This window comes from Urocampus carinirostris, chromosome 8 (genome assembly GCF_059441175.1).
Source record: "Urocampus carinirostris isolate Australia breed hairy pipefish chromosome 8, RoL_Ucar_1.0, whole genome shotgun sequence".
NCBI lineage: Eukaryota > Metazoa > Chordata > Actinopteri > Syngnathiformes > Syngnathidae > Urocampus > Urocampus carinirostris.
The window spans coordinates 10,252,539-10,273,495 of record NC_142356.1 but is presented as its reverse complement, the minus strand read 5'-3'; the positions used below and the strand labels follow the sequence as shown (position 1 = coordinate 10,273,495).

Here is a 20,957-nt window from a genome sequence, read left to right as displayed (position 1 = left end):
TCATTTTCATTTTGTACTGAGTTCTTTGAATGCACTTTATTTAGGGAAAAATGTTCCTACGTTAGTTTGGAGGAGAATACATTGTTACTGAAAACATTCCACTATCTTTTCAATGATACTGTATTTATTTGTAACTGGATGTTCTTTTTTTAATTATTATTATTTTTGTGCTCAACACCTGAAGTGCAGTGAGATGAATAAAATGTGGAAAGTTGTTCCCGAATTTATCATTGCATTGTGTTGCATTCTTCACAAGTGGTGGGAAATGTAGTCGTCTTAGTTTAAAGCAAAGGAAGTTAAAATTGTCATGTTTATTTATGACGCCCTTAATCACAAGGAGTCTCAAAGGGCTGCACAGACTATTATTACACCATCCCCTGATCCAAAACCTACATGAAGGCAAGGAAAAACTCAAAAACCTCAACATGAGGAAAATAAAGATACCCTGAGAAGAGACTGCACATGAGGTAATCCCCCTTCCAGGATGACCAGGCTGCAACGGATGTTGCAATAACAAATTATACACATATATTGTCAACATGAAATACAAAAAAAAATAACAGAACGTCCACGACACAGAACATTCCACGACACCGGGGCCCAAATGGAGAACGCTCTCGAACTTGCATATTTCTTCTTGGCTCTTGGGACTACTAGTAGACCAGCATTTTCAGAGCAAAGGCTCTGGACCGGGACATAGGGGGAAATTAAATCTGAAAGATATGAGGGAGCAAGTATGATTTTGTATACTACCAACAGAACCTTAAAATCACGAATAATATCACCTAATGGAAGCATGTAAATGCTGAAAAGAATGGGGCCAAGAACTGGACCCTGCGGAACACCACATGCAACACTAAAGAGCTCAGATGTCATTTCACCATTTTTAACACAGTGTCTTATCTGAGAGGTAGGATCTGAACCATAAGAGGACGGTTCCTGGGAGACCAATCCATTTTTCCAACCATTCTAGTAAGATATTATGGTCCACAGTGTCAAAGGCAGCACTAAGATCCAGCAGCAGCAAGAGTGTGAAGCGCCGGAGTCCATTGCGGGTAGAAAATCAAAAAGTGCCTTTAACATACCTGTCAACCTGTACGGTTTTGCCGTACAAAGTACCTTTTTTATGCATTTTAAGACGAGTACGACGTACAAGGAAATCTGCACGAAAAAACGCAAATGGGGATTTCCCATCATGCATCATTCCGAGAAAAAATATGGTGTACGGGCATGGAGCCGTGGAGGTTGACAGGTATGCTTAAACAATCATTAAATACGTAAAAATGACCTTTAAACAAACATTTAATGGCTAAAAATGGCCTTTCAAAAATAAAAAGCTTTTAGCTTAATATTTTAATTGAACTGTGGTCTGTATTTTTTTTTTTGCTTTATTTAATATTCGCAAAAATATTATCCAGACAAACTTACTGCAGTTTTGCGTGAATAGTTCATTCAAACCAAAATACAAATGAGGGGAAAAATGAAAACAAAACACTAAATTAAAACACGCCGGGGGGAACAGAAAATTATCGGCTTTTCACAGATGGAGGGACAAGTTTTACGTCACAAGACTCCTCAGGGCCAATAGGAGACGAGAATAACATCTCCCCAATCAGCTAACCTGCGTCTCCCCCAACCAATCACCTTTCGCTGACAAGAGGTCACCAGGAAGTGAGTACCGACAGGAAAGGAAATCCCTTCCCGTCGGCATTTTCGCGTCTATTTTTTTGCTAAACTAGTCATGTTGACTATCTTTAACCTTTTACGAAGACATAAACTGTCTTTTTTGTACTAAAAGTCCACGTTGAGTCTGTCTAGACCGCGACGTGCCCAACGCCGGCTATGCTAATGCTAATCCTACCATCGGCTAACAGCTAGCTAACAATATAACACAATAATCAACACCGAGCAAGCAAAACATGGAAGAAAACATCAAAATAAGTTCACGCACTACCGATCGAGGAGTCTAACAGGTAAGTAAACAAGCCATTTAATTTGTCTAATAATTAATCGTGTTCATTGCACCCATGTTCAATGTGTCAAGTGTCATCTGGTATTATAATTGCTCAGTTTTATTCGCCTTGGCTCTTAAACAGTTAATTTTACTATAGTTAAATATTTGCTGTAAAGCAGTGCCAAGATCTCCATCTGTAGTCTCGTAGGAAACAGTGTTGCCATAAGTCAAATGACAGTCTCGTGATGCCTTCAAGGACTTGCACTCATTTGCTTATTTTTTTTTAAGTTGGGAAAGTCACAAGTGCTTTGCTTTGAGTCCCCGTTATTGTGCAACTCGTGGTCTACTTGACGCAGACTTGAGTTTGCATGCATTGAAACTGTCGATGGTGCATTCATTCTTCCATTTTCCTGGAAGTGAGTTGTTATTTTTAATAGCGCAGACAACAATGGTACACTTGTGATAAAAATCCTGCTTTGCAATTATTTTGTTGTACTTGCGAGCAGCTGAAGGGTTATTAATAATCTGCAACACAATAACCGTTTACCGAAAGCGAAGGTCAGGTATTGAGGAGTGTGTGAATAGCTTTCCGGGCTTTATGTGCAATGTTGTAATGCTCCATTATTTTGTTTTTGCAAAATTTCCTCCGGATGTTTTAGCTCAATTCATGTTTATTTGTATAGCCCTTAATCACAAGAAGTCTCAAAGGGCTGTACATACTACAGACTATTTTTACACTGTGCACTGATATAAAACCTACATGAGGGCAAGGAAAAATGCAAAAACCTCAACATGAGGAAAATGAAGGAACCTTGAGAAGGGACTGCACATGAGGTAATCCCCATTCCCGGATGACCAGGCTGCAATGGATGTTGTAATAACAATTAATACGCAGATATCGTCAACAGGAAATATAGGTCATTCGTAAGCAAAAATGTTGCTTCACAGCAAAAAGCTTCTCCTTAGGGGTATGGCTTTGTGTGTGTGTGTGTGTGTGTGTGTGTTTTTCAATAAGTGGAAAGATTTGGGGCTGAAAGCCAAAATATTGTAATGGCAATACCCGAACAAATACCCCCCACAATTAAATAATACCATAATAGTTTAAAATACTAGCTGCTGATTTTTAAAACCTTTATTCAATTCCCATAAAACAAACAAAAAAAAGGCATTTTAGTGCTTAAAAAAAATCATCTCGGATAGCAAAGTGCAACAGATGAAGTAAAACCGCTTAAAGATCTAAAATTTGAATACAATTACATTTATTGTCATTGTAACATTTAAAATGCACAACGGAATTCAAAAGTGCCCTCCTGATGGTGCTAGAAATTTTACAACTAGATCAAATTTGACCGTTTAAGTTGAGAGAAATAGTATTAAATATCAAATGCAGAACAGAATTATCGCATGTCACTATTGCACAATCCCCACATTAAGCATGGTTAACGAGTGTCTTATTTTGCAGCGTTGAGGGTTATTATTGCCTTAGGGTAGAAGCTATTTTTTAATATAATATTTTTTGACTTAACAGTCCTGAATCGTATACCTTAGGGCAACAGTTCAAACGGGGCCTCTCCCTAAGCAGCTTTTGGACCTCGGCCGTCATCTAAATAACTCAAGCAAATTCGTTTTTAATCAGGAAAAGAGTCTCTTTTTTAAAAGTTCATATGTTGGGGCTTTTAAGTTTATACTGCACAGGACAGCTCATACTAGCAAGAAACCTTGAGTAAACTGGTAACTATCGTGCGATAGCCCGCGCAGTCAAATATAAGAGTCACACTCGCATTATTGCCATAGCAAAATAATATTAATGAGAGTTAATGAAATTCTCCGTGAGCATAGCTTAGCAGCAGCAAATCCATTTTGGGAGTGAACAAATTGAATGTCAATCATAAATCATGTGTTCACGAATAAGAACTGCGGAACTGCAGATTGTGTGCGCTTTAGCGTGAGCATGTAAGCATTAAACAAAGTCCGGATAGAGGCTGACAAAAACATAGAAAAAGAGGGACATGCATACTTTTGTGAAAATGTGTTGATAGTAAAAGTATTGTGGATCTCGTGTTTTGACAGTGTCCTCCGTCTTCTTCCTTCTGGTGAGCAAAATTAAAATTAATCAACCGTGTCATGCACGGTCTCGCCACCGAGTAAGAGCCAGCTTCACAAGGCTCGCCCCACTTTAAACCAAATATAATCACTATCATTCTTTCAGAAGACTTTTTTTTTTCAGTATTATTTTTTCTTTCGGAAGAAATCCGAAATGCACTTTTGGTCATTTTCCATCACCTAATGTGTCAATAGTTAACGCTACCTCTCTGGCTTCTAGTTGTTCTGCGTTGCAATGAGGCACTCCAGAGTCCAGCTCTGACAGCTCCAAGCCATGAACTCTGTTTCCCCCAACGCGGTGCAGTATGCGGGCGGAGTAATGCATAGCGAGCTGGTGGATGGGCGGAGGCCGGAACCCCCGAGCCAGCTTGGCGGTTTTGGACTCAAACCTCCCCAGAGTCCAGATACCAGCAAAGGAGCATGTGAAGAGCCTGAGGAGATGGATAAACTCAAAGCCAAAATAATGTCAGCATGGAACAACGTCAAATATGGTTGGTTGAAAATTGTATTTAATCGAAATGTAATGGATGGGTTTGTTATGATTGAGAGCTTGAAACGATATCCATCTTTATTGTTTCCATTTAGGTTGGACTGTGAAATCAAAAACCACCTTCAATAAGATCTCTCCAGTCACTGTCCTGGGACGTTCCTATCTGCTCAATAGTGAAGGTACACCATCAATCCATCTATTTTCCACCCGACTTGTGCCGTTCAGGGTTGCAGGGTAACAAGTGTAATGTACAAATCACGCTAAAATAATAAATCTTCCACATTCGGATCTGTACCAACCTTCAATTTAGAGTCGTCTTGGACCATCTCTATAAAAGAAAAGCGGGCAACCATACAGTAGACCCCTGGTGATAAGACTTCTAATGTGAGGAAGTGAAATTGCTTTACAGCGGGGAAGATAAACCTATGGTAGTCAATTAATGCCTTCTGATACTAAAGAAAAAAACCTAAAAATAAAAAGATAGTACATAAAAGGATAATTCAAGTCAAATCAAATCATGTTTATTTGTATAGCCCTTAATCACAAAGAGTCTCAATGGGCTACACAGACCACAGATTATTGCAAACTACACTGACACCATCCCCTGATCTAAAACCTACATGAGGGCAAATAATACACAGATATTGTCAACATAAAATATAGGTTATTCCTATGCTATAGAATAGAAGTGTGTTTTAAGCTTAGATTTATACGTGCATTTGACTTAGGGGTAATATCCTGGTAATATCTTCACTTTGGGTTTATTTTAGGCTTGGTTATCAAATAAAATTATTCCGGCGGGTTCGGGTTAATATACCTGCGACTCGGGTCGGGTCAGGCTGCATTTTTTAGGCCCAATTTTACCTCTAATTTGATTAAATAACAATAAATAAATATACATGGAAAGAAAAAACACACTTTATTGAGCTGATTTTAAAACTTCCACTTGCAAGGATTGTCATTCCCTAACAAGATTTCATTGCTTTAATTGCCTCATTTTTAAATAATAGTCCTGATCTTTGATAGGTTACCAGCATGCAATTTAGCAAGGGTTTCGATTTGTGTGATCCCTTTGAATTTCTTTTGTAATTACCGTAAATTCCAGACTATAGAGCGCACCTGATTATAAGCCGCACACATCACATTTTAAGGGGAAAACCGATTTTGTCCATACACAAGCCGCACCTGTATATAAGCTGCATGCACCCACATAAAAAAAAATACGAAATGAATCCAAGCCAAACCTCAAGTCCCGCGATTGAAACTAAATGTTTTTTTGGTTTGAACAAATTTATTGACACTAAAAAACAGAAAACAATCATGACAATCTCAACAGCAATTAAGCACATTCACAATATTATATTCCAATATGACGTTTTTAACAGCAAACACAAAGTGAGGTTTGAACAAACCAAATTTGTAAGTGCATCAGACAGCACTTCAGAGATTTTTTTTGGTTTGAACAAATTTATTGACACTAAAAACAGAAAACAATCATGACAATCTCAACAGCAATTAAGCACATTCACAATATTATATTCCAATATTACGTTTTTAACAGCAAACACAAAGTGAGGTTTGAACAAACCTTCTCGAAAATCAAACATATTCACAATTTCATGTCCTTCATTGAAGCACACAGCCCAAAAATCACACCCGCCAAAATGAACGTAAAATGATATAGGTACTTAAAATTTGTTGCAGACCTGCAGATTCTGGGTGACCGTTGATAGTAATCCAAGGAAACAAAGTGTATATTTCCAAAGGTAAGGGTGGGAAAAATATATATCCATTATTGTCCGCCGTGTCCACAAAAACTCACCTTTACCGGTTCCCACTTTCCCATCAGCCCGCGTTCGCTCCGCCCCTCTTTTTAATTTGCTTGTGCAGAATAAGTGTCTCAAATAAATACAAATAAATACATTACAAAAATATACAGTTGCAAATACATATTGCACATATTTACAAAGAAAGACGGTACATCGAGAGAGTTTTCAAAGCTTTAATAATAATAATATAACTTTCATCCTAAACCGTACCTTTGGGAGGTAGCCTCACGCTACTAAAATCACGTTTGCATACCTGCATATTAGTCTGTTAAGGAAATAAATGACGCATAAGTGTCCCGGCTCCTAGGCTTTGTAGCGTATTATGAACTGACCGATAACGGATAATGGATAATGAATAACGAAGATAGATCAATAACCCTTAAAAACCCCAAAACCCCATCACGGCAGACCATCCGCTTCTTCCGCCTTGACAATGACATCCGAGAAGTCTTTCTCAATGTCGGAAAGAACCCTTATTGTGATGAAGACGTCTCACGCTCCCTTACTTCAACACACCCCAGCAACATGCCCATTTGCCTTTGACCTAGAAGCTGCGTCATGAGCCTTATTTTGTGCAATTTCCACTCTGAGGGTATGTTTACGCTCAGAAGTTGTGATCTTCCTCGGTGCATATATTCCACCGGCCTAAATCTTACCTTACACACTCGAGCGCAGCTGGCGGCCGTTAAAAAAATTACATAAATTGGCCGCATCTCTGAATAAGCCGCAGGGTTGAAAATAGGGAAAAAAGTAGCGGCTTATAGTCCGGAATTTACGGTACCCGCTTTGTTACCATGGTTATAGTGTTTTTACTTCTCCCATTAGCATCACTGCAAGTCTTGGGTACCTAAAGCAAATGAATACAGTATTGTATTGCAGACTCAAAATATTTAGATTCTAAACTGAATGACCACAAAGGTTGATTTTTATTATTATTATTATTATTATCCATGTTTGGACACACAAAATACTTTGTTGTCGACGTCGTATAGTGCTGATTATTCCATTAAAAGGGGCCCAAAAACATTCCTCACTGTAAAGTCAAAGCGTTGTAAGGTGGGGACACCGTATCCCCGAGGTCTACTGTATTTGAACCCAGAATCGGGCAACTGTGATGTGCTAGTCGCTAACTGTCCGTTCAAGGCAATCAAGCACTCAACCCCTATTTATAACTGCCTTCTTATACGTGATACGAAACAAAAAGAAGCGAGCTTCAAATAAAGGCACACCCACTTGACTGTAGAGGCACTGAAAGGCAAACCTGTTCGTGAAACGTATTAATAGTCATTTAGGCGTAAACACTTGAGGCTTGGTCATGGCACCTCATCATAGAAACATGCAAACAAAAAGTGACGGCATTCAGAAATATCAATGCAGACTTACAGTTCTAGTATGCAGATTGACTTCTTGTTTATTTAAAAGAAAACAAGATTTTCCGCCCAAAAGCAGTAAGCGGGTTTTTGCGTTGGCATTTTAAAAGGACAGCGTGTAATATTTTGTGCCTTCTAATGGTACAAAATACATCATTCAGTAGAGAAAGACATTGATTGGGATAATAGGTAAAACATTTATGACCAATCATTTATCTATCTACACTGGTTATATCCCCCAAGAGGGGTGACCGACAGCAAGACAAACACATACAAAAACAAAGAAATTTAAAAAAGGAAAAAAATAGCAAAAAAATACACACAAACATTTTTGGACAATGGCCAACCCAAATGCCCAAACACCCAAACAAGTTAAGCACCTCGGCACCCAAGTTGTCATGCTTTCGTCCCTCCAGATGAAACGGGACACAAAAAAAGCGGCCATGTCACTCGGGTCGTGGTGACACAACACACTCTTCTGTTCAACAGCGGGGCCCGACAACTTTCACTGGTTTACCCCTGCCGCATCATACGGGTGCCTTGCCCATCCCTTAGAACGCGTCTAAAAATCCCACTATCCTTTTCTTTTACAACACATTTCCTATCATTCCTATCACTAACAAAAATCCTATAACATATCATACCGATGTTAATTTCTTAAATATTTATAAGTCGGGAAATGTGTATTAATTTAAATACACACCTAGTAGTCGTCGCTCTGTTCGTCTAGTTTCTTGCTGCTACGTTGTGCTCATTTGGCACTGTTTTCTGTTTGCATCAGACAACACAGTGCCATCAAGTGGTCAAACATTACACAATGTACATTTTAAGGGAGTTAAAATCGGACTCTGTCACTGTCGTTTACCGCTATTTACGCCAAACTCACATTTTATTGTAACATAACTAGTCTTGATCTAAATAGTTGAGTATTATTGTAGATCACTAGACCAAATGCTATGTTTTTAATCCTTATTTCGCAATTAAAAATATTTGTAAGTAGTAAAACCAGAACCACCAAATACCAATAATCTTCCATAGTTTATGACGTCAGTTTAGATGACTAAATACGCAATTTCTTTGCAAACTACAAAAATTGAAAAATGTAGCAATTTTAATTTTTGTATTAGAAATAATAATAATAATAATAATAATAATTTCCTTGTATTGTCATTCTGTGTAACAATGTACACAGAACGAAATGTCGATTGCACCTGACCCGTTGTAGCGAGCCGATGCAGCCGCAGCCAACAGAGGGCGCCGCCGACCACTTTTTAAGTCTTAGGAATGACTCGGCCGGGGCGCGAACCCGAACCTCCCAGTCTCAAAGCGGGCGCCTTACCATCTAGGCTACTGAGCTGGTAATGTAGATATGTAGAAATTCGTTGTTCATTACAAATATGAAACGGTTATATCACTACCAAATTTGGTTTTTAATGATCACTACTTTGTTGTTTGCAGATTTTTCTTACCCTAAAAATGGCACTTCTAAATGCTGTTCGGAAATAATAATTCCAAATCTAAAAATTCTATTTGTTCCATTCTGAAATACCAGTTTCAATATTTGACAGCTGTTTAAAACGTTTTTTTTTTAAATTGGATCTATCCATCCATTATCTGCACCGCTTATCCTCAGTAGGGTCGCGGGGGTGCCGGAGCCCATCCCAGCTATCTTCGGGCAGTGGGCAGGGGACACCCTCAACTGGTCGTAAATTGCAACTCAAAAAGCTGTAAAAAACATTCCTTGTACGATAAGAAAATAAAGTCTCCTCCCTTTTTCGCTCTCACACCACCCGGAACGCCATATAGATAGACAGATGCATGCACAATGGTTAATATTCAAATAAAATGTAAAAAAAAATGTATATATGGCAAGGCAAAGACTAACCATGTGAGGATGAGGGCATGAGAGAAGCTCATCCACACTGATCTGTCAATCAAACATTCCTAGTTATTAAAATAAAGACATTATAAAAAGAGAACGATAGATGAATGATAACTAAGCATGATAAAAAAGCAGGCCACTCATGCAAATGCATACTTCTCCTGTCACAATACACATCCGGCATGCCATCTTGAGGTTACGCCCACTCACGTTCTTCTCGCTCTCCGACCCGGTGCGTTTCAGAGCAAGTGGAGCGCTTCCGGATGGCTTTCGTATCCAGGTTGTGGCTGACCTATAGGCGCGAGTTTCCTCAGCTGGAGGGCTCCAGCTGGACCACCGACTGCGGCTGGGGCTGCATGCTACGCAGCGGACAGATGATGCTGGCGCAAGGCCTGCTGGTCCATCTTTTACCACAAGGTTTGGGTCTCTTCCCCCTCGTGGCCGTAAGCATTGGGTATACCTGCTCTCCATCAGGGGTCTCCAACGTGGTGCTCCCGAAGGACAGTTGAGGTGCCCGCGGACCTATTTTAAAAGTAGCTCACCAGGGCAAGGTCAATGTAATTTTCAAGTAAAATTATTTTTGTATGGATTGACTGAGTCTGTTCAACCCTTATTTTTTTAACAATCAACCTGGTAATAACATAGTAACAACATAGTAATAACATAATAAGTTGTTATTTTAGAAATTCAAATAAATTCCAGTTAATGCGCTTCATGGACAAAAAAAAAATCTATTCAAGTATTGATGATTATTTTTATCAATTAATTAAGAGGGTAGGATGGGAATCTATTTGTGCAATAAACAAATGTATTCATCTTTTTAATGATTTATTTGACTGGAAATACAACAAACTAAATTCCAATTATTGGGTTTTCTAAAGCGAATGAGGGGGAAAAAGGCTTTTTTTGCTAGCTATCTGGCTACCTTTTTATCTTTGTAACTAGCGATCTTGCTATTTAGCAAGCTCTAGCTAGTTTTTTTTTTAATTTTATTTTTTGAATGCTTTTTTTTACCTTTTTTGCTAGTTATCAAGTTACTTTGTAGCTAGCTATCTAGCTTTGTTTTTAGCTTTCTGTCCAACTATTTAGATAGCTTTTTACTCTTTTAGCTAGTTATCTAGCTCCCTTTTAGTTTTTCTGTTTACTTTTCTAGCTAACAATCAAGCCACATTTTTAGCCATTTAGCAAGCTATCTCTCTGGCTTTTTACATTTTTTGCATCCTATCTTGGTAAGATTTTCCCATTTTTTTGCCAGTTATGGAGCTACATTTTGGGGTTTTTCCAGCTACAGTAGCTATCTAGATACTGTATGTTTTTAGCTTTCTATCCAGATATTTTGATGTCTTTTTACTCTTTTAGCCAGCTATATAGCTCCCTTTTGTCTTTTTACCTGGTTCCCTTTGTATCTAACCATCAAGGTACCTTTTTAGCTATTTAGTGAGCCATCTAGCTAAGTACCTTGTGGTTCTTTACTGTGCATATGACAGTAAACACTTTGAATCTTGCTATTTTAGAAATACGATAGTTTGTTGCCAAGCTGAGCGTGTTTTTGTTTGCCCCAGACTGGACTTGGCCAGATGCTCAGCAGTTTTCAGACGTGGACTTTGAAGCTCTGCGAATACGATCACCAGTGCGCGTGGGCGGGGTGCCCATCCCCTCATTCGGGTCCCCGCGAGGGGTCGGTACACCCGAGAAGACGCAGCCGAGAGATCCAACGCCGCCGATAAATAAGTATGAATCGGCGCGAGATCGACAGGCCGAACCTGGTCACCGGAAACTGCTCACCTGGTTCGGGGATCAACCGCCGACACCTTTTGGGGTGCACCAGCTGGTGGCGATCGGGAGGGGTTCTGGAAAAAAGGCCGGGGACTGGTACGGCCCATCTGTTGTCGCGCACATCCTGCGGTAAGTTGAGCACAGATGGATGCAACTTTTCACACTCTCTTATTTTCAGCCGGTCACATAATATGGGTGTTGTTGCAAGCTTATTTAGAAACCATATAGATAAGCTTCTAACTCACTAATACTCTCATATTCTAAATTTCATTTCATTTGCGGGTGAATTAGTCTCATTGTCAAGTTTCAAAACTGTACCAAAATTTATATTTCACATTACAGTAGACTCCATTGGATCCGAAAGAAATCTGTTCTGAGGGGGCCGTATGGCGGGCCGGGTATATAAACCTGTGGTAATCAATTAATGTGTTCTGAATCCTCGGTACCCCAGATAAATTCATAAGAATAAGATAATAGCATGTAGTAAGTACGAGGGCTGCACCGTTTTGGGAAAAAAAACCTGATTGGGGTTTCTCGGACCAGTATTGCTGCCCTGCGACTGGCCGGCAACCAGTTCAGGGTGTCCCCTGCCCACTGCCCAGAGATGGCTGGGATGGGCTCCAGCACCCCCGCGACCCTACTGAGGATAAGCGGTGCAGATAATGGATGGATGGATGGATGGACCAGTATTGCAATGTCGATGCAATTTTCCATTTTAAAGGAAAAGTGAATTTTGTCAAGTCAAGTTTATTTGTATAGCCATTTATCACAAGGAGTTTCAAAGGGCTGCACAGACCAAAGATTATGGCAAACTACAGACTATTATGACACCATGCCCTGATCTAAAACCTACATGAGCGCAAGGAAAAACTCAAAAACCTCAACATTAGGTCAATGAAGAAACCATAAGAAGGGACTGCACATGAGGTAATCCCCCTTCCAGGATGATTTGGCTGCAATGGATGTTGCAATAACAGACAATACACAGATATTGCCAACATGAAATATAGCTCATTCACAAGCTACAGAATAGAAGTGTTTTTTAAGCCTAGATTTAAACAGTTCCACTGAGGTTGCAGATCGAATCTTTTTGATTACTTAATCATAGTGAGCAGTGTTTTTTTTCCCTTAGTATTTTGTGAGACCCTAGTCCAGGGGTCGGGAACCTTTTTGACTCAAAGAGCCATAAAAGCAAAAAATATTAATTTTATTTTGGGAAAGAGCCACACCATATATTATGAGACAAATTTACAAAATTGCTAAACCCGCACTCCAGACAAAAGCTTAGTCTTCAGCACATTTATTTTTGATGATTTGATAAAAATTATGAAAAGAGAATAATGCCAGAGCCCCTGTCCCAAAATCAACAAACATACCACTTTAAACTTGACTCTTTCTTGCAATTACTCAAGATCGGTTAAACTCCTTTTGACCCTTTTTTTCATACATATTGGTTTCAAAACCAGATGCAAGCTGTTATTGTGTAAAAACGTCACAACATTCTGCAAATAGGGAGCCTGATGAGCTCACTTTTGGCGCAGATGGCGTAGGGCGAGAGATGGGAGGGAGTGCTTGCGTTTTTTGCATGGCTCCACCCATCCCTCCCACTCACCCAATCAAAAGACTAAGTTCTCTTCCGGTGTTTTGGCGTATTTACAGTGTGTTCTGTGGATTCATCATAAGGTATCTGAACACTGAACACAGATCATATAGTGAACTTTTATATAAAGGATTCTTTAGCGTTGTACAGCCAAAACGAGTTTTTTTTCCCACCTTTTTTGTGTGACACCTTGACTGTAAATTGTAGTGAAAAACGTGCCCTATATATACTGCGAAGTAACGCCGTAAGACTTAGTTCTGGATTGGCTTTGCGTGTACTTGAATAGGACGAACTACTCAAGTTTCGAATAGGATGGAGAAATTTGCATGCAATCAAATTTGTCTCTGAGCCATAGATATTCATAGAAAGAGCCATATATGGCTCGCGAGCCATAGGTTCCCGACCCCTGCCCTAGTCGATGGAGAGTCTAGGTCCGCGGGTTGATCGTTTGACGCCATTTTGCTGCTCAGGCTAACTAAAAATCTCAGGAATATGGAAAGTAAAATTGTGCATTTTGGTCACCATAGTTTGTATTCTTTCTTACAATGTTTTTTGGTTGCACTATACAATGGATGAGGTGGTCAAATAGTAAAGCCCATGCAAATTACGGATTAATCTATACTTTTTCACATTAATTTATTTGTAGTTACACCCGAATTCTTAATGGTTTTATAGATCTTATTTCTTGAAACAAATTAAAAAATATATTTGAGAACAGTGGAATGTTTTTAAATCAGATTTGGACCAGTTTCACCTGAACCCTAGCTCAAGAGCACTGCCAGGAATTACATGGACGGAACTATTTCAAGGCAGTGGAGCATTTCCGACGCTGCCTTGTTCCCCTTTCTTGTTTTGTTTTCCTGCTTTCATTTTTTTATCTAGTGTTTTTCATTATATTTAAGCGTATCCCGTTTTTGAAATGCTAACATTTTTGAGTGTGCTTGGTTTGAATCTGTGGATACTAGAGCACCCCCAAAAATTGTCCGATAAAATATACATAAACATGTTAATCAACCAATAAACCATTTAACCGTGATAGCAAAAGGACAAAAAAGACCAGGGTCTTTTATAGTATAGTGTCGTTGAAGTTTGCCAAACACTCCATCAATCAAATAACAAACTATAGTTCCTTGAAAAGAACGTAGTGTCTTGCGATTACACACTGCGTCACATCGCGATATCAATTAGATTTCGGTTATCTGTGCAGCCCTGGTAAGTACTACTTGTATGCATTATATATTTACGTGATAATCTTATAAATGAAGATCAACATAAAAGACATAATTGAATTGTATTCACTTTCAGTGTGAAGTGACTTAAGCCAATTGCATATTAACATCTTAATGCTGTAACACAAACCTATTACAGACAAGCATCTTACAGATTCTACTCGCATAGTTATAAGTACAAACACCGCAACTTTGAATTTTGTAGGTTTTTGGGCACGTTAAACAATTCGTTGTTGATGTCTTTTGGTATAGAAAATGCTCGAACTAGGAGTTGAGGAAAAACATCGTATTCTACTTCTTAACTTGAAAACATTGTAATCTAGGTATGTAACCAAGGCGTCTACTATAGATTTAAGTGTCTTTTTATTTTATTTTTATTTTAGAAAAGCTGTAGCCAAAGCTACTGTTCTTCACAACCTGGCTGTCTATGTGGCTCAGGATTGCACAGGTAAACTTTGACTCCTCAACTTCCACCAATGAAATCGTCATGCTAGCAAGTTTTGAAAGTGATGCGGTTTTTTTTTCAGTGTACAAGGACGATGTAGCGCGATTATGCGAGCCGCCACTCAGTCACTCAAGCGCAGAAGAGGACAACCAAGCCTGGAAGTCGATCATAATCCTGGTGCCGGTGCGCCTGGGTGGGGAGGCTCTCAACCCGTCCTACATCGAATGCGTCAAGGTGGGATTCTTTGTGACTGGGATCATTGGTGAGCAATATAGTTTATTTATTTTTTTCTTGCGTTTCCAGAACATCCTTAAACTGGAATGTTGTATTGGGATAATTGGCGGCAAACCAAAGCACTCCCTTTACTTTGTTGGCTTCCAAGGTAAGACACACTTTCTTTTTCATTGGTTGTATATCAAGTACATTAGACTCCCAACATTAATCTGTGCTGAGATGGGCATCGTAAGGTGAAATTGCCATATAGCGGGGGGGAAACCTATAGGAATTTGTTTAGAATCCCAGACACCCCCGGTCAAAACTTATGTGTAACATATTATTGAATACTGTTATAAAATAAGTAAACATGAATTTGAGTTTGTGTTAGGGTTTTTGTTTTGTTTTTTTACTTTAGCGCATCGTTAAAAAAGAAAAAAGCTAACGTGCGTCCCAGAGAAAATGGTGGTTCATGTTTTCCGTGAAAATTGTTTTGTTTGTTTTTCACACTAAAACATCGTTGTGTTTAACTTGTTCTTTGAGGGTTAGTGATCTCTATTTTCAGATTAAACATTTGCAAAAGAACTTGGTGTGTTTGCACAGGGATAATCATGACTTGAACGCCGTTGGGAAAACATATGCTTCCAGGTCGCTGCTGTTTCCCTGCCTTTATTGACATTAAACGTCCATCTAATGCAGCTAATACTGTAATCCAGAGGTCGGGAACCTATGGCTCTTTTCATGAGTACATATGGCTCAGAGATAAAAAAAACAAATTCATGCATATCTGATCGATAGTATTCAATTTCTGATAAGCACGGAGATGAGTCTAGTGCGGCATAGCTGCTGTAGCTCTAACAGTATTAATGGTTTGATAAAGTATATGACCACCCGGAACAATTTGATTGGATGAGCGGTAAGAGTGAGCGTGATGCTATGCACACAGGCCACTTCTCTTTGCCTAGCGTCGTCTGCACCGAAGGTAAATACGTCACTATCCTTGTTTGTAGTATTTTGTGACATTCTGACAAAATGTCTCTGCTTGCACCTTGTTTTGAAACCAAATGTAGTTCAAATGAAAAGAATGTTGTTCAAAATGAGCCGCAATGGAATTGCGGAAGGGAGACAAGTTTAAAGTGGTATATTTTTTAATATGGGACTCTGGCATTCTTCTTGTTTAAATAATTTGATCAAATCACCTAACGTCACACCGTGAAATGAAATGCGCTGAAAAATGAGTTTTTGTCTGGAGAGCGGTTTTGCTGAAATTTGCCTTAGACTATATAGTATGTCTCGCTCTCAAAGAAATCTAAATATTTTGCCATTATGGCTATTTGGGTCCAAAAGGTTCCAGAATCCCTGCAATAGGTGAAGATCCGCAAAAAATGCTAACCGGAACCTGCTCTCAGCAATAGTTGACTAGGGATAATTGACCATGGCCACAACCGAACATTTTACTTTAGGCAGGCTAAAACAAAACACCTCCTGACAAAAGTGCCCTCTGCCAGTCCCTGCACGCAGCACTGTGGGATTAGGGATAATGGATCACAGCCCGCACTAGTACTGTTCGATTTTTGGGGGTACTGAGCAGCAAAAAAAGCCTCCAGGCACCCCGACAAAATTGCCCTTTGCCATCCCTGCGCTCGCTCCCTTATGCAATCTGGGATCATGGATCGCGGGATATAATACAGTAGTTCTTTAGAAAGTTTGTAGATGTGATGGCCGTCCACTATGATCGCCTCCTCGTTCTGTCGCCAGATGAGCAGCTCCTATATCTGGACCCTCACTACTGCCAGCCTGTGGTGGACGTCACTCAAGTCAACTTTCCTCTCGGGGTCAGTCCAATGTCACGCCGCTTTGTCTGTCTGTTCTTGGATTTCCTCCTTCCTGATCCCATCAGACTGAAACCGATGTGACTGTCACACTCATTAAAATTTAAGTCAGCCCACTAAAGATAACACATTTTATTATGGATGTTTTTGATCAGATCAGATACTCTGAGCTCCAGAGGGAAAAAAGGAAAGTTTTTTGATGAAACATATTCTCTCTCCCCTTCGCCCACCCTCACCCTATTCAGTCCTTCCATTGTAGTTCTCCCAAAAAGATGCCCTTTACACGAATGGATCCCAGCTGCACCATCGGCTTTTACGCCAGGAACAAGAAAGACTACGAGTCTTTGTGTTCTGCCGTCAGTTCGGTAAGTTTACCACCCTGAAAACAGGGTTCGTACACTTGCTTCAAATCCGGGAAAATCCTTGGATTTTAATGTTTTGTTTTCAAAGTCAGGAAAATGCTTAAATTTACCACGCATTAAAACAAAGAAAAATCTATCCTAATCTAATCGTATTTATAAATCCTGGTGTGTGTGTGGTTGTGTGTGTGGTAGTGTGTGTATGGTTGTGTGCGTGTGACTTATGGGCTCCGAAACAACTGAACTGTTTTTAGTGAAAATTGACACAGTTCTTCTTTAGGTCTTTGCGAGTGTCAAGCTAGGTTTCGTGTCAAGTCACCCCCAATTAATACCAACAAAATTGATAAACATTTGCTTTTGTGTACAAGCAGCTCTGGTGCTGCATGTGGCCATGGCTCTTCATAGTGGCTCCCTGGCACTTTAAAAAAACAAACAAACAAAAAAAAAACGCCCTAACACCCCCATGCAGAAAGCCTGACAAGGCCAAGACCAGCAACGTCTGGGCCATGATGGTTTGTAAAAAACAATAGGTTGTTTAAAAATAATGCCGTCAAGGCAGTTCGTATGGTGTTGTCATGTGAAGCGTCATCGCCCCCTACTGGTCGCACCTAAGAGGACAGATGCATCAGACCGAGATACTGCCTGTTTTAATGAAAGATTGTCCAAAACCAGGATACACAAACCATGGTCATAACGTGGAACAAATCCACGCACAGCAGGCTGCAAAGTGTGCAAAAAAAGAGATCCAACTCTTCATAATTGGAGAGTGGGCACTTTCCGGTCATATGAAAGATAACTCACAGGGATGACTAGTTTGAATATGATTTTTTTTGTTTTTGCGAGCTGTAGCTACATGCTACACCTAAACAGGGCCCTAGGGAATGTATAGTAATGGAAGGGGTATATATCATTAATGGACATTCATTAAGGGCTATGTTTAAAAATAAGGTAGTGTTTCTCAATGGTAAATTGTAATGGAAAGAACGTCATGCAACTGAAGATGTAAGCTACATATTTCACTGGCATAAATCAATCAATAGTTCTTTCGTTCGACGCAAATTGAGTGCTACCCGTAATAAAAATAACAAAAAAAACATGTACCAAACAGAGACCGCAGCAAACACTAATGAAATGTGGCGCAGAAACTCGGTTTCATTTTATATGCCTCATTCAGCTGCTGGTTTAATATTTGGCTTAGCATTTCTCAGATGTCCTCAAACATCCGGACTCTGGATTGATTCACAACTTATTTCCTCTTTAAATGGAACTGGAGAAATTGGCGTTGAAAGAACCCCTTTCATCATTGTTTGATATGTCACAAGCATGTTTGTACAATTATGTTAACCACAAGAGGTCACTTGAAGACCACTATACGTTTCTCAAAAGCAAGAGCAGTCACTGTGTGCATTATCATGTAAATGTACCTAAGCATTTCCAAATGTATCTACCGTATTTTCCATTATATAAGGCACACTGGATTCTAAGGTGCACTTTCAAGTTTCTGGCCAAGTTTGGGCTTTAAATAGACCTTGCAAAAGACTAATTCCACTGGTTAGAAGACAGAGGAAAAGAAAGCTGTTCTTGCTGCTAGTTGTGATTAAGGGCAAAACAAATAAACATGACTTGTGTGTTTGACGGTCAAGAATCGGAGAAAAAACATTAGAGGTCATAAATTGAAGTTTTACAGGATCCCAGCGGACAAGTAAGATCTCCCAAAAATTAGAGTTATGGTTAGATGCATTCAAGCTAAGAGATTGGACCAAGCCGATCATTAAAAATGCTCGGGTTTGCAGAGCACACTTCATATCAGGTAAGTGAAATTAAACATATGATTGTTGCAATTAAGTTCATTTTACCCACTATACCGGCAAAATATCTTATTTTCTAAGCTTCAGCTAACTGTTAGCGTGTCGTCTAATAGTCACTAAGTAATATGGACCATCAAAGGGTTAATTTCTCTCACCTGATATGAAGTGTGCCGTGAGAATCCAAGCCTTTTTTAGGAGTTCCTCGGTCCAATCTTTTCCCTGGAATGAATTTCAACCATAACTCGCTTGCTTTTCTTTGAGTGTCCACTGTGTTTTCTGTGGGTTCAACAGTAATCATACACAGTCTCATGAGCTTCCGTTTAAAGGATTTCTTCGCAACCTACTCTGCCAAAACGGGGTATGTTGATACAAAACTTGGACTGAATGTGCTCTGTAGTAAAGCTTGCTTTGTTTCAGTGTTGCTCCGGCTTCACATGTACCAAACCCGCGGTTTAACCATATGGCTTTGGAACACCCAAGAGGAATGTGCAACAGTCACTTTTCATCTCTGAGCCATATGTACTCATAAAAAGAATCATATAAGTTCCTGAACTTGGTTTAGCCATGGTTTAGACCAGGGGTGTCAAACTCATTTTAACTCGGGGGGCCACACGATAGAACAAACAGTCTGTCGGGGGCCGGACTAGTAGATTAAAGAGAAAGAAAAAGAGGGATAAAGAAATAAGAGAAAGGGAGGGAAAAGGAGAGAGGGCAGGACAAAGAAAGAAAAAGAGAGAGAGTTAGAGAGCGTGAGAAACAAGAGATAAAAAGTCGTGAGAGAGGGGGAAAAGAAAGGGAGAGGAGTAAAGAAATCCAAAGAGAAATAGAGGACCGAAGGAGAGAAAAGAGAAAAGGAAGCGCGAAGGGTGGGAAGAGAGAAAGCGAGAAAAGGAAAAAAGGAAGTTAGAGCAAAATAAGTTAAAAAGACAGAGAGAGAAAGAAACAAAGAGCAACAAAGGAAGAGAAAAAGAGAGACACAGAGAGTGAAAGAGAGTGGGAGAAAAGGGGTGGGAAAGAGAGAGAGAGAGACAGACAGAGAGAGAAATAAAAGTACAGTGTCTTTGTTCAAGGCACTTGGCTCTGGCAACATCAAGTTGATATATTTCAACCTGCAGCTTGTTTTTCTCTTGCGCTTCTCTGAGTGTTGTCTCGTGGGCCGGATTCAATCCCTTAGCGGGCCTGATGTGGCCCGCGGGCCGCCTGTTTGACACCTGTGGTTTAGACAATCAAAATACACAACACGATACATGGTGAAAACCCGCGAAGCAGAGAGATCGTGAAAGGAGAGCCGCGTTTTAGCGAGGGATTACTTTAAACACGCCCAACTCTGCCCACATCATTTGTCTCCGTCCAAACTCGCGACTTGTGTCTGCTTTCCTGGCAGGCTCTGTCCTCCTCAACAGAGAAGTACCCCATCTTCACCTTTGTGGAGGGCCAAAGTCAAGACTACGGACTGGAGGCGCACGGTAGTAACCACACTGGCCCCGCACCACACATCCTGCCCCCTACCGAACCCGCTTGGGTCGATAACAGACGAAACAGCGACGAGTTTGTCTTCCTGTGAGACCGGAACTACTTTCCAACTTTGGTTTATAAGCCAACAGCAATCAATTTACTCTTTAGGACAGGCACCGTTGAAGGAGAAGTTATCGAAAAAACAAACATGGACGAGCTGGTTTGTTGTCTGCTTGCTTTTATCGCCCCATTATTTTTGTCACTCGTATTTATCAAATGTAAGTAAGTGCTTGTTTGTTTTGAGTTCTGACTGATGGAAAAGTAACAGCGCGAGGAATCCCATGGTGTCACACTGAAGGTGAAATGTCTCGGACTGCTGTACATTCACGTTAGCGTAGGGGCTAATCAGGATTGTGCACTCGTGATCGCATTCCTCGTCGGACATTCTTATGTGGCAACACCTTATTTCTCTTCACGTTCTGCGTTTCCTCAGTAGTTTACTGGTGTCGCTGTTTTATGGCTAAAGATCATTTCATCGAGTCTGCCCGTTTTATGACTTGCTGGTTGCACTTCTACTGATATATTTTGCTGGCATTAAACACTGAAATCACA

The 20,957-nt window shown here is 40.0% G+C and overlaps 1 protein-coding gene across 1 annotated transcript; it reads left to right on the top strand.

Annotated features, from left to right (window-relative positions):
• The first annotated feature begins 1,638 nt into the window (after positions 1-1,638).
• Positions 1,639-20,957, top strand: atg4da (autophagy related 4D, cysteine peptidase a). The gene is made up of 11 exons (XM_088341578.1): positions 1,639-1,973; positions 4,278-4,548; positions 4,643-4,726; positions 9,872-10,045; positions 11,191-11,533; positions 14,617-14,681; positions 14,761-14,912; positions 14,982-15,060; positions 16,650-16,726; positions 16,969-17,088; positions 20,275-20,957. Exons 2-11 carry the CDS (start codon positions 4,332-4,334, stop codon positions 20,452-20,454), a joined length of 1,491 nt encoding a protein of 496 aa, XP_088197704.1. The 5' UTR covers positions 1,639-1,973; positions 4,278-4,331; the 3' UTR covers positions 20,455-20,957.

Coding starts and splice junctions, on each gene's coding strand:
- atg4da (XM_088341578.1), top strand. CDS start 4,332: ATGAACTCTGTTTCCCCCAACGCGGTGCAGTATGCGGGCGGAGTAATG. Junction 4,549..4,642: donor ATGGAACAACGTCAAATATG/GTTGGTTGAAAA, acceptor GTTTCCATTTAG/GTTGGACTGTGAAATCAAAA. Junction 14,913..14,981: donor CCTACATCGAATGCGTCAAG/GTGGGATTCTTT, acceptor TTGCGTTTCCAG/AACATCCTTAAACTGGAATG.